Source organism: Drosophila albomicans, chromosome 2L (genome assembly GCF_009650485.2).
Source record: "Drosophila albomicans strain 15112-1751.03 chromosome 2L, ASM965048v2, whole genome shotgun sequence".
Classification (NCBI taxonomy): Eukaryota; Metazoa; Arthropoda; class Insecta; order Diptera; family Drosophilidae; genus Drosophila; species Drosophila albomicans.
Window position 1 is genome coordinate 7,886,977 of NC_047628.2, and position 13,544 is coordinate 7,900,520.

Below are 13,544 nucleotides of genomic sequence, written 5' to 3' on the forward strand. Positions count from 1 at the left end.
TGCCAGGACTCGTGCATTGGTTTGAACTCTCCAGCAGCAGGCCGGTCGACCAGAATGTCGGCCAATGAATTGAGATGTCCCGCTGGCGCTCACGGCGACACTTAAATCCGATTATGGATTCTATTTTCATTTCTTTTTTTTTTCCTCTAACCTTCCCCTTGCTGGCTTGGCTCGCTTTCATATGCACATATTATGACCGATAATTTATGGTAAAAGCGATTAGGACTATTCGAATAATGCAATAAATTGATAAGTTTTCAGCATTTTCCTGATGACACAATACCCCGAATATGTTTAGTTTACTTACTCATTGATTAGTGATTATGATAATAGATTTGCAATCTTATCAAGCTTACCTGCAAAATGCAAAAGAAAAGGAATTTGATTAGTATTTGCAGTTAATTTTAGTAAGTGGCAAACAATAGTGGCGGAAATCTATAAGTTAAGATTAGTTAGGTTTTCTGAGGAAACAATTTGTTAGGTAGTTATTATGATTTAAATATATATAAGACTGGGAAACTTTGGAAGATAAAAAGAGGTAAGGTAAATGATAATGCCCCTTTCTTCATTCTTATCTGACAAGCTTTTAAAAGGCGGAAGTTTTGAATGAGAAATTCAGAAATTTAATTGAGCTGCGAGTTAACCAAAAGATAAAAAATACGTTGATTTTTCAAGTGCCTTAACTTTTAAAATGGATTGAAGATAATTGTGATGCGAATTTAAAAGACTCTTAGGAAACTAGTATAAAAACTAATATTTTCTACAACTGTTAAATATGCTCTGTTGCTATCAAGGAGCCGATAAAGAGAATATTCCCAATATTCCCCAGAATTTCTATCAATCTTTCTCCAATAAGGAACACAGAAAGCAGATATAGTATTATAATGATTAAAAGAAATCTAATGCATTGAACTTATATGAATAGTTGAACAATTTATTGATAACAAACGAACATTAGATTAGATGTTGACAGCGCCCTTAACAGATAGGTTCAACGGGAATTATGCCCTTGACAAGGCCCAGAATAATAGCAGTTATCTCATACCAAGCAACATTGTCAAGCACTGCATTCATAGGAGGTACGATCAGTTGCTCCATTATCTCCGAAATCTCAGTGGGATTATCATTGATCAGCAACTCGAGGAAATCTTCGATAATTTTATTGAACATCTTAGAAACAATTTGGGATTTTCCCAAGATGCCTGTGATGCGAGATGAAGCTTTGCCGAGTTGCCAATCCACCTTCCAGCTTTTGATGTAAGTGCTATGCGTAATTGCGGCAGGACGAATGATAAAGCTGCCATTGGCACGCAGATCAGTCAATTCGACGTCGAACACACCATCACCCCACAAGGACATATCGGAGCCAAAGAGACGCGATAAAATATACAGCTTATAGTTAGAGCTGCTTATTTGAATGCGAGGAAAAGTCATGTCAAACTTGATGGTGTGCCGGATATTGCTCCACTGCAGTTGGAAGAACTCGAAACCATCTAGACCAACAATCGAGAGATCCGTAAAATTGCCCTGACAACTACAAGTCACAAAAAGAGATAAGTCAAATTAATATTGCTCCCAATGATGCTGTTTCTCTTACCGCAGACTATCTGTGTTGATGTCAATGGGCTTAAAAGCCGCCTGAGCTGGAGCCAAGATCGGTATGCCACGATCTGGATATCCACATTGCATCTGCAGGCGAAGGAACTCGGTTAGCTCACGCAGATCATCATCGAAGAGAGTGGCAGTGCCCAAGGAGGAGCAAAGCAATAAACTAAGGACCAACAACGAACTGCGCATGGTGATCAATAAACTAAGACTGTTGGAAACCCCATCGCACATTAGACCAGCCATAGAACCATTATGAATTCAAGTGGCTGTTCGACTGATTAGATAGGATTAGCACAGGTGTTGTGCATTGATAGCACCGGTTATCGTTTAGCAAACAACTTATCCCAGCTGCCTGAAAGTAGACTAGACTTAGCAATGGACTAACAAGAGAAGAGGACAACAAGACTTCAAGAGCAATAAATGGCTTCACAAACGAACCCGGAAAACAAAAGAGATTACTGCTTCGGTATGAACAAGAAAAACGAAGTATAAAATACTTGATATAATTCAAAATATGATTTAAGAAGGAATTGTTTTGAAAACTGATAATGATTATTTCAAACAATCATAAGAATATGTTAAGAATCGTCTTCAACTTCCCGTTTGTGAGAAATACTTTTGAAAAATTATATTCATAAGACAATTGCAATTGTATATTGTCGAAAAGTAACTTTCAATTAGCTTTAAAAAATTTGATTATGTTAGTAAACAAGTCACTTGAAGAAACTACTATTATTCAAATGGAAAAATAAAGGATATCCCAATAACACTAACTCCTTGCTTAAAATATCGTAAGATTTCCATCATGAGGAAAATAAATTCTTAAAAATAAAATTCGTGAAATCTAGTGAAAAAACTCGTTGGACTTTATTAAGTAAATCGTTGTTTGTACTTAAGCCCATGGATCAGCTGGTGCCACACAGTCTACGACAATTGGGTCATCCTCACTTTCGCCATCGCTGCTGGCCAAGATCAGATCAACCAAAGTCCAGAAGTCCTTGCCCTTTAGCATCTTGTTGACGCGTGGCACAATCGTATCCTCAATAAGATCTGAGATAGTGTCCTGATTGTTGTTGATCGCCGAAACCACAGTTTTCTCCAGCTGGCGATTGATGGCGCCATTGATCTTGCCATTGCCCATGAAACCGGTGATGTCCGACTCGACGGCATCCAATCCAATGGTTGTCTTCAGCGACGTAATCTTGGCCGAGCCCCACAGCACGGGCAGCTTGTACTTCAACACACCGCTAATACGCAAATTGATCAGATCGAAGAGCAAAGAGCCAGCGCCCTCATACTCGACAGAAAGACCCAGCTGACGCAGGGCATCGATCAGAGTATCAGTCTCGTACTTCTGGGCGGTGGTATCGATGTTGTTGAACAGGAAATCAAAGGTGACCTTTGATGTGATCACATTCAATTTGAACTTGGTGATCTTGAAGTCATCCAGACCCTCGATCTTAAGACGGAACACATGGTTGATGGTCTCAAAGATGCCCTTCTTCAGGTCCAAGTTCGCCTCATTGATTCTAAGTGGGGCCAATGGGGGAATACCCAAACCGGGCCAGCCGCAGACCATTTGCTTTTGCAGTTTGCGGATCATGCGACGTGCCTGCCACGACACAATAAACTGGGGAGCAACTGCGAAAGTAAAACCCTCATTTAATGCCAAGAACAGCAACTGTGAATTGCTTAAGCTCACCTTCAACCAGACCATCTTCGGGCTCAGCAAATAACTCAATGTCGCCATTCTCATCGGCAAATTGCAGCAGACGCTGCTCGATGGGATGGGATGGCTGCAAAGTGCCGGCGGCACACACGGCCACCAAAGCGGCCAAAACTACTAGAAAACGCATGTTGATTTGTTTATGGTAAACCTCAACCAGCTACTGAATGGCCAACCAATCGAGTAGCACCTTTTATAGGCGCACAATCAAGTGGCCTGCAGAACGTGATAAGACTTGGGGGGTAGGCTAGATAATACAATCGATTGGATGGTTGGAAAGGTCTAATTAAAAGTCAGATCGTTAAATCGCTACACCTGCTTTTGTTTTATTGACAATTCAGAATTGACAGTCGTCCCCATTGTCCCCTCACTGAATGGCCAACCAGGGGGCCGGTGTGGGAGTGCACTTCTTGGAGGAGTTGGTCAACATGCCCAGGAGATACCAGACCTTATGACCCTTAAGTTTATCATTCACCAATGGGACAAAGATGCTCTCGATTTTATCGCTGATCTGCTTTTGACGTCCATTCACAAAGGCAGGCACCTCGTACTCAATGATATCGTTAATCATTTCGTTGATCCTTCCATTGCCCAGAATGCCACCAATGTGCGAAGTGACGCCACCAAGGCCCACAACACACTCAAAGTTGTAGATCTTAATGCTGCCAAAGATGAAGGGCATCTTGTATTTGAACTGACCCTGAATCGATAGGTTCTCCAACGAGAAGGAGAGTGGTCCAGTGCCCTCATAACGCACCGACAATCCCAACTCCTTGAGCAGATCAATCAAGGTGTCTGTGTTGAGCACATGCGCGCTGGCTTTCAGCTCCTTGAAGTTGAAGTGGTACTTAACCTTCTTGCTGAAGGTATAGCTGACCTTCATCTTCTTGATCTCCATGGTCTCCAAGCCATCGAAGCGGAAGCGCAAGAACTGCACCAAAGTACTACAGATAATGGAAACAGTTCTTGTAAATCGTGTAAGTGAAGACACCTGCACTTATGTAACTCACTCGACAACAGATTGGGCCAGGTGGATGGAGAGATCGGCATTGGTGTACGGAGCAAGTGGAGGAATGCCGTATTCAGGAAAGCCGCAGGGCAGCTGTTCCATCAGATTCTTCACCGCCTTCTTAGCCTGCGAGTTCAAGATCAAACCATGCTCATCGGGCTTCACAGCTAACAAAGTCGCAAAAGGGGATTAATGCTATCTGAGATTTATTGGGGGGGAAATTTAAACTTACGAGTGGTTTCGACCTTTTCGACGAAACGGTTCCACTGCTCCTCGGTGAGGAAGTCTACCTCGTAGGCAGCAGTATACGCCAAAAGGGCCACAAAAACATAGACGATAGCTTTCATTGTTACACGTTGAAGCTGATCTATGCAGTTGAAGTAAGCGGCTTTTATAGCCAAAATGACTAGTCGGACTAGACGCTGATAATTTCATTAATAATTTATATCATGCTCTCGAGTTGATTATTTGGAACGACGGTAATCGCCCCATCGTATTATATATAGGGCTATAGATGTAGTGCAAAACACTTGGAGCACTTGTTTAGCAATCCATTAAGTGGTTTAATCTTTAAGCAATTGCCCAATCCGCATGTCGCCATGATTTATTTTCAAATATATGGTATGGAATGTCACTCCAATCATAGTCAAATTTAAAAACAAAAACAAAAAATTCTTCAACACATTTTACTGCGTCAAAACCACAAACAGGTGTTTCTAGATCCCCCACAGAGTGCACGCGATGGTCGCTTGGATCACGCGGTCCTTTGGCAGCAGCATTATTCTTGCCAGACATTATTATTTATTAATTTATGAACTCGATCAAAACTTAATCATAGCTAACTCTTTTTAAGATTATTTAAAATCCTTTTAATTAAAAAAAAGGAAATATAATTTAATGAAGGGAAAACTAATTGCATTGAAGTTCAATTGTCTCTTTAAACTCATTAATTTAAAAAAATTTAAAAATATTCCCAAATTAGTATAATTTAATATTAGTGAGATTAAAGCAGCCTTTTTATCACAAGAGTTGTAGTATATTTTTCCCTAGGTCTAATTTATTCTAGAAATTTACATTCTTTTAAATGCAGTAAATTGAAAAAATTCTTTACTTTATTTATTACGAAAGAAAGACCATTTGATTTATTAGAGCAAAAGAATGATTGACAAAATAAAATATTAAGTAGACTTTTTTTTAAAGTACAGAATTTTAGCATGAGATCGCAGCGCATTGTTGAGTCGATGCAATAAACAAATCATCGAAAAATTTTATAAATACATTCACTTACAAGTGGGCAAAATATGATTATAAATCACACTCAAGTAGCATAGCTAATCCATCTTAAATTCTATAATTAAAAGTTATTTCTGGTCAAACAAAGATACTGTAAATCACAAAAGAAAATTTGACGATAACATTGGATTAAAGAATTCGCAAGTGAAACCCCCCGCGGAAAGGCACGTATCGATTAAAAACTTTGTACCCGAAGAATGAGCTTCAATTGACATTGTCAACATCTAATGCATTGATTTTTATAACTTATGTGAAATCTCTTTAGTTTCCTTTTGCCGTATTTAATTATATATTTATTTTTCATACACATATATACATATTTCACCTTTCTCAATATTTTTTTGGACAAAACTTGAATCAAGACAAGGTCTTAATTAAAAATTGATTTGACTTTCGCCATTCGAAATTGGCCATTCGAACGGATTCACCAGCGCTAGAGAGTCAAGATAAGACAGCAAACCCGTAGTCAATACCCGTAGTCAATACAATTATCAAATGTGAAGCAAGTGTTCGATTTCTTGTGTTTGTTGGTATTGTTCTTGGCTCGTTATCACATCGCACCTCAAGGGGTCTATAAAAGCCAGCTGGACGATTAGTATAAATACCGGTGGCACCTGTTTAGTTAATGAGACTTTTCAGTCAGTAGTCAAAGAACATGAAACGCTTTGTCGCTCTTCTGGCACTCGTTGCCATCGCAAATGCTGCCTCTGTGGGCGAACCCATTGGTAAGTGAATCGAGAGAGAAGAGAGGAAGAGTTTCAATCATGTATAGCTTAACACTTCCGCTCTTCTCGACCCCATTCAGATTCGGCGTCCATCTCCAGCACGGTTGTGGATCTTATCGAGGGCATTCGCGACCAGATGCCATGCGGCTTCCCTGGCCTTGGCATTCCGCCAATTGCCCCCCTTAGAATCGATCACAAGAACATCGATATCGATACTGAGGCTTTAAGAATGAAGGGTAGCATCGACCATTTCCGTCTCAATGGCCTCAACGATTTCGATATCGATGAGATGAAGATCAATGCCATCACCAGCAGGGTCACCTACAAGTTCAGCTTCCGTAACGTGAATGTCGACACCAAATACGACTTGGAGGTGTTGTTGAAGAAATTCGGTTTCACCATCAATCTCATTGGTGCCGGTCAAGCCAAATTCGCCATCAAGGATATGGTCATCTGGGGCACATTGAGATACTCCCTGGGCGTTCTCTCTGGCAAGTTGAAGCTTAGGTCTCTGGAGGTGCGCACCCATCTGGGTGAGGTCGATTCCGAGATCGAGGGCATCCTTGGCGATGGCGGCATCAACGAGAAGATGAACGAGTATTTGGCCGAGATCGTTGAGACAACCATCAATGAGAACGAGGATCTGATCGCTGAGACCATTGAGTCTGTTGCTTTGCCCGTTGTTAACAATGTTTTGGATGAAGTCAGCATTGCTGATATCATCTCTGGCGGCGGTGGTGATGGCGAAGGCGGTGAGAAGGAGGTCTGCATTCCCCCAGAGTTGGAATGGTAAACAATGTGAAAGATCATTTTGATTAAAGTCATTTTAAACGAAAAATAAAACATGTATTTTTCACTTTATTGGAAACTCTTTTTGGGGACAACTTTTGGTGGTTGTACTTGAAGAGCTTTTTAAGCTTAAATAAGTTGGAAATTTCTATTAAGGATTGTTTAGATTATTTAGCCAAATTAAGCTAAATTAAGGATTTGCGTTTGACTATATGAAGTTGTTGGGCTATTCGACCCTCTTAGCGATGTTCCACTGTTTGAGCTTTGAGAGCTTTAAAAGCTTTGAAGCTTTGGCCCCCTGCTGTTTTTGCTGGTTCCTTGCAGGGTTGAATCTATAAACGTTCTGCTAATCTTAAGCAGTTATTATTTATCAGCTGATTGTCAATAATCGCATAAAGAAATATGTGACAACCGTGTATATATAATTTTTATAGTTTATCTGGGCTATATAAGAGCTATGGACTGGACTCACAAGTGTGCAGTCTTGCTTTGTGCTTCAAGGTAATACTATCAGCAGCAAACACTAGAAATGAAGTTCCTGTCGCTACTCGTGATTATCGCAGCCCTTGCTGCTTGTCAAGGAGCTGAAGTGGCCGAAAGTCTGGATGGTAAGTGAATACACAATATTATATAGAAAACCCGGATGTAATTGCAAGTGCTTTTGCAGCTCAACAGCGTTCTGTAAGCAGCATTATTGTTGATACTCTGGAAGACCTCAAAGTGCAAATGGCCGATGGCTGGCCAGAATATGGCATTCCTAGTCTTGCTCCTCTTGAGATTTCCCACAAGGACATGAATTATGCGACTGGCGAGGTTTTCGCAAATGGCGAATTTGATGATATTGTTGTAAGAGGACTCAACGAATTCGAAATTAAGTCCATGGAGTACAGTCTCCTGTTCAGCCGCATCAGGTACGAGTTTGTCTTTGCCAGCCTGAACGTCAGCACACAGTACAAGGCTGATGTCGGCGCTGGTTATCATTTGGCACGCGATGGTGGCGCATTCCTGGCCTTGGAGAATCTTAGGATCACCGGACAGGTCAGATACTCAACGGGTATTGTGGGAAGCAACAACAATTTCCGCATCAGGGACCTTCAGGTGAACATTTCTGTGGACAACGTGGTGTCGAACATTGAAAATCTTTCGAAATATCGCATCATGAATCGCAAACTTAACCAGATTGTCGAGGAGTTCATCGATCTGACAATCAATGAAAATACTGAACTGATCGCCGATTGGATTGATAGCACAGTGACGCCCATTTGCAATGAATTAATTGGAGATCGTTCACTCAGCGATCTGTTGGGTCTCATTACTGGAGGTGGCAGCAATTAGATTTTTACACCTGTGACATTAATAATAACTGCGAAATATTACTCTATTTTACCTGCCTATCACTCAAAAATACCACTTAGTGTGGCCATAAAACACATGTGCAGAAAGCAATCATAAAGTGGCTTAATCTAATCACCCAGATTAGCTTAAAGTTCGGGACTTTTAACACACTATTAGCGAAATATAATCGTTTATAGAACGTGACTGTAAACGCCAATAACTCATTGTATCAACTTTTTATTTATTAATATGGCATTGTCGGGAAATGCAGTTTCATTCATAATTATAAACCCTAAGAACTAGGAATATTTATATACGCTAAAAATGTAGATCGTTAATCCTAAAAGTATGCACCATAATATTTTATTGTCTTACACATACAAACTATTGAAGGTAGCCTAAAAGTATGCAATGATTTTTAGAATGTCTATATACTGGCAAATGGTTGCGTATTTTTAATAGTTGGTCTACAACTAAAGCTTTTGATAAACTTTATCAGTATAATATTAAAAAAATGAATTTAACTAAATAAGTGTTTCATATTTATAATATTCTAATGTGTCAAAGCAAACAGCACACATCCCCTTTGAGCAACCTGCATATATGTTGCATACTTTTGTACAGCCTCTGATTTAGCTGCCAATAAGATTTCAGTCCAATCAGAATACAATTTCGATAGAATCACATCACCTTATCAGATAGGGCGAAACCCAGACAACCTATTGGTTGCGATTGACCTCGACTTGACGCTGTCTGAGGGGTAGCATTTTAGAAACGTGCCGAAAATCATAATAATTAAACTAATAATTTGAGGCTACGACGCAATTTCAAACCACAATATCATGAGATCACATTATTAATATTAACATGAATAAAACTCAATGCGAGAAGAAATTGATAAGGTGTTTTTATTTTTTTTTTTTTTTTTTTTGTATACGCTTTACCCTATATGAGGGGTATGCAGAGGGGTATTTCATTTAACATATTATTTGCTGTATAGATCTGTTCAGGAAAGTACGGGGTATTTGTCTGGCTGTTCAAAACACTTCCATGTTTGCTGAGTAAAAGCCTCATAGAGCTGATAAGCCTGCTGCAAACATTCGACAGTCATAAGATCAGATTCCTAGTGTCAAGTCAGTTTCAAATTATCAATCGATTGCTAAAGACGTACTTTACAAATTTCTGAAAAACATGTTGTTTAAATATTTTCCATTCATTTTACTCTGTGCTCAGGTGAGTTACCGTCAAGAGCATCTCGACTATATTCGGAATTAAAGAAAAATATACATTTTCACAGTGCCTGTTGGCAGCACCCACACGTGAAGCAGTTTCGGCAGCAGCACAACATCAGCTGGAGCAGGAGGCACAAGCTGAGACGATCAATTTGCTGAATTCTCTATTCCGGGCACAAATCGCCTACTTTAGCGGCGTGCGAGCGAAACTTGCTCCAACTACGAAACGTGCCCGTGACATTGAGGTCTATGTGACGCGTTTAAATGAGGCGATTGCAGAGCCGGATCTCGACAAGAAGAATGCCATGTGGCTCAACATATTCGAGCAGGTAATTACTTGATCTCTACCAAACATATTTGGAGTTAGCACTATGTTAATATCTATATTTGTATCTCATTTACAGTTTAGTAAATCGCCGCTATTGCTTAACAAACCGGAGGAAACGGGACTTAGCAATGCTGAGTATCAGGTGTTGCTGACTGATGTCAAGCTGCAGGAGATAACAAAAAGTTACATTCGTGATGTGTCCACCTACTTCTTTAAAATGGCCAGAATCAGCGGCAAAGTTGTCGAGAACGGCATCGATGATTACTTCGCACAAGCCAATGTAAGACGACACCAATAAATAGTTTAAAATTTCATTCCAAATTATGTGTTCTAAGTGCTTAATGGAGCTGAGAACATATCGATAACAAGCCACACCGATAGAAAGTTCGATTAGCATTCAATGCTTTTAAAACTGTAACCGAAATGAAAGCAAGCTTGCGATTATAACTTAATTTGTATAAACTATCAATTATCTCAATTATTTATCCCGCTTATGCTATTAACACCTCAATCTGAACAATACTCAAACTGTAGAAAATTCCGATTATATCATTAGCGTGTCGTTCAACGATATATTCGTATATGTAAGTATGGTTTACACTAGAAACTGCGGAAATGATACTCTTCGGCCTCCCACACGTTTATCACAGTTTCCATTCATGGCAAACTAAGAGGGGGGAGAATGAGAAATAAACAGCAAACAAAAAAAAATGACGATAAATTTCTATAGCTGTCAACTGTCACGATTTGTGAATCATCATCAAAAGCATTCAACAAATTCAATTTGGGCACATTTGTGACTTAATTGCGCACAAGGCAAATTCTTTTCAGTTTTTTTTTTGTTTCATTTCTTTTCGTTTATTGTAATTCCAATTTATCTTTTCTTTTATTTTTTGTCGAGCTGGGTCAAAAATTTGCAATAACAAAGTTGTGCAATTTCTATAAAAATAGCTAAGCTAAGCAAAGTGCAAGGTATTTTTAATGCAATTTGTGTTAAAAATAAAATGGGCAAATAGTCAGAAAAGGGTGGGGATGGGAAGTGAGCTGGGGAGCTGGGGAGGGGCACCAGACGGCGGACACGCATGCCTAACTCGCTGTCTACGTCGATGCTGGTGCGGCTGCGGCACACATGTTGTGTTGTTGTCGCCGGTCGCTGATATTTGAAATCAACGCATTTGCCCCCAAGCCCCTCCAGCTCCTTCCGAGCTCACAGTTGATGCCACATCGCATGCTGCGCATTCGAGCGTGTCGCCTCAACAATTGCCACTTCCGAATGCCCGACTCCACTCCAAAAACACAAAAAACAAAAACAACTATGCGAATGACATCCACTGGAATCTCGGTTAATTTGTTTAAAATACATTTTATCAATATTATTGTACAATTAAAAAAGAGACACAAATAAAGTCAGCCATAAAGACAACAAACAACAAACAGAGATTGCCAATAAAATTAACAACATTTTCAACAGACAGTCCCAACAAGCGAATATCAGCACCCCGAACTTAAAATGTTCTATCAAACAGTCATTCATAATTATTATTTTATGAATTCCATTTAATAAAACATCGGTTATAATATATTTTTTTACTAATTAAAGTCAATTATTATATTGCCAAGACCTCTTTCCGAAATTAAACGAATTAAGCACATGAAGCTTTAGTAGATTCATAAAAACTCGAATTATTTCAACCATTCTATGAACAGTTTTAAATTAATAATGTTAACTAGTTTTCAAAATCAAATTTACAAATACTCTGATTCTGTACATAATATGTATGATCCCGTATTATACATAAATATAAGTGCTCGAGATATTTTGCAAATTCTATAGAATTAAATACTTGCGGCACTTAGTCGATGAATATGATAATGAAATGCTAATTTTTTATTATTTGTATTTCTTCAATAAAGCTTTGCATTGTCGAACCGAATAATATACGTTTTTAATGAAAGCTAATAGCTAAGAAATTCCACACATTTATTTTCAATTTCAAGTAAACAAAATCGTCTTCAAATAAGTCAAGTTTCTTAAAAAAAATAAATAAATAATTATATAAACTTCAATACATTTGATAACTAGCGGAATTGCTGCGTAGGTTGACAAACCAATTCGTCAGTATTGCACACATTAATTATATTGTAGTAATACTTATAAGTAAACTAGCTATGAATATTTAATGCTTTCAGGTTTTACAAATGTTTTATAAATCGTCCGATAGGTTTTTACCCTATTCGTGTTACCTTTCAATGTTTAGGGTAGAGTAAACACAGTCTATGGCGGCTAATTGCAAAAGTACTTATTTTGATGGGGGTAGATAAGAGAGGAAATTTGTTTCTGGCTACCGCCTTGGGCATTGTTTTTATTTGTGTATAGTAGCTAGGCTCTTTGGTGGCTTTTACAATAAACTGAAAGACAAACAAATTTACAAATAGATTGTTGAGGTGTGTGTCGTCCATTAATCTATAATGATGCTATTCATATGCTGATATCATCTGCCATAATGTGAAACGATTTCTTTTGTCATTGTGTGCTGAAGGTCATAGAACTTAACTAATTCTATTTTTGTGACTTTTAAAGCATTTTTTTTTTCATACCTAAAGGTAAGTTTGGCACAAAATGAAATGCGAAAATATTTGGATTTTATTACGGTAACTAACCGTCAAAAATGAGCTTAACATATGAGATGTCTTCCAATTATTTTGTGTTCCACATCAACCCTTTAAAAACAAAAAATCTAATATTTAGTTAAGTAACATTTGCACCTGAATTTGAATTGGAATTTAAATTTCAAGTTGACCTGGGTAAGAATACATATTTTATTGAGAATAGAATACTGAAATTCTAAGGTTAATCGAATCAATTCTTAGCAACCATTTCTTATTCAAATCGTCTAAGTATCGTTCAATTTTCAAGGCATTCCCCAGTTGCTTCATCATGTATGAATATGTTTATGTGTGTCTGTGTATTTACTATTCTGCCATGCACAGTTATTTGACCCTATTGACCACGTAGCACCAAAAACTTTTGATTATTAAAATGGCAATTGGAACACGAATTGCGCGAATCGATCCATCATCGTTTCTTTCCTTCGTTGCCATCGATTAGTTTCAATGCCAATAAGAAAGTCGCGTGCAAAACTAAAACGGTTTATATCATATTTATTGCTCTTATTCTTGTTATTGTTGTTGCTGTATCTGTTGCTTTGGGGTATCTGGTTTGTCGATAAGCACACAAAAATCATGTTGAACAACACGAACTACAACAACAAAAGGCAGACTGACAATTTTTGTTTACATTTTGGCGTTGTTGTAGTTGTTGTCGACAGATTTTCTAATAAACCATTTAGAACCGGTTTTTCTTTATTTCTTCTTTTTTTTTTTTGTTTTTGTGAACGGTTTCGGCTTTTGGTTTTTTGCTTTTGCCTTGCTACCACGAAGAAGAGGAAGAAGCAGCGAGAGCATCAAATTTCATGCTGCACACATACATATACGCATG

At 38.5% G+C, this 13,544-nt stretch overlaps 7 protein-coding genes across 7 annotated transcripts in view; 3 read left to right on the top strand and 4 right to left on the bottom strand.

The window, feature by feature from the left end:
• LOC117565742 (centaurin-gamma-1A) overlaps positions 1–13,544 on the bottom strand; it is a 61,245-nt gene that overhangs the window by 46,470 nt on the left and 1,231 nt on the right. The window lies entirely within an intron of this gene.
• Positions 908–1,815, bottom strand: LOC117565746 (uncharacterized). The gene is made up of 2 exons (XM_034244993.2): positions 1,598–1,815; positions 908–1,534 (listed from the first exon to the last, which is right to left on the bottom strand). Exons 1-2 carry the CDS (start codon positions 1,795–1,797, stop codon positions 979–981), a joined length of 756 nt encoding a protein of 251 aa, XP_034100884.1. The 5' UTR covers positions 1,798–1,815; the 3' UTR covers positions 908–978.
• Positions 2,452–3,509, bottom strand: LOC117565743 (uncharacterized). The gene is made up of 2 exons (XM_034244991.2): positions 3,311–3,509; positions 2,452–3,249 (listed from the first exon to the last, which is right to left on the bottom strand). The coding sequence occupies exons 1-2, from the start codon at positions 3,462–3,464 to the stop codon at positions 2,501–2,503; spliced, it is 903 nt and encodes a 300-aa protein (XP_034100882.1). The 5' UTR covers positions 3,465–3,509; the 3' UTR covers positions 2,452–2,500.
• LOC117565744 (uncharacterized) lies at positions 3,636–4,714 on the bottom strand. Its single transcript, XM_034244992.2, has 3 exons — positions 4,576–4,714; positions 4,345–4,510; positions 3,636–4,278 (listed from the first exon to the last, which is right to left on the bottom strand). Exons 1-3 carry the CDS (start codon positions 4,688–4,690, stop codon positions 3,702–3,704), a joined length of 858 nt encoding a protein of 285 aa, XP_034100883.1. The 5' UTR covers positions 4,691–4,714; the 3' UTR covers positions 3,636–3,701.
• Positions 6,254–7,222, top strand: LOC117565747 (uncharacterized). Its single transcript, XM_034244994.2, has 2 exons — positions 6,254–6,361; positions 6,442–7,222. Exons 1-2 carry the CDS (start codon positions 6,292–6,294, stop codon positions 7,152–7,154), a joined length of 783 nt encoding a protein of 260 aa, XP_034100885.1. The 5' UTR covers positions 6,254–6,291; the 3' UTR covers positions 7,155–7,222.
• LOC117565748 (uncharacterized) lies at positions 7,621–8,531 on the top strand. The gene is made up of 2 exons (XM_034244995.2): positions 7,621–7,758; positions 7,818–8,531. The coding sequence occupies exons 1-2, from the start codon at positions 7,680–7,682 to the stop codon at positions 8,483–8,485; spliced, it is 747 nt and encodes a 248-aa protein (XP_034100886.2). The 5' UTR covers positions 7,621–7,679; the 3' UTR covers positions 8,486–8,531.
• Positions 9,592–10,526, top strand: LOC117565749 (uncharacterized). Its single transcript, XM_034244997.2, has 3 exons — positions 9,592–9,718; positions 9,783–10,046; positions 10,122–10,526. The coding sequence occupies exons 1-3, from the start codon at positions 9,677–9,679 to the stop codon at positions 10,341–10,343; spliced, it is 528 nt and encodes a 175-aa protein (XP_034100888.1). The 5' UTR covers positions 9,592–9,676; the 3' UTR covers positions 10,344–10,526.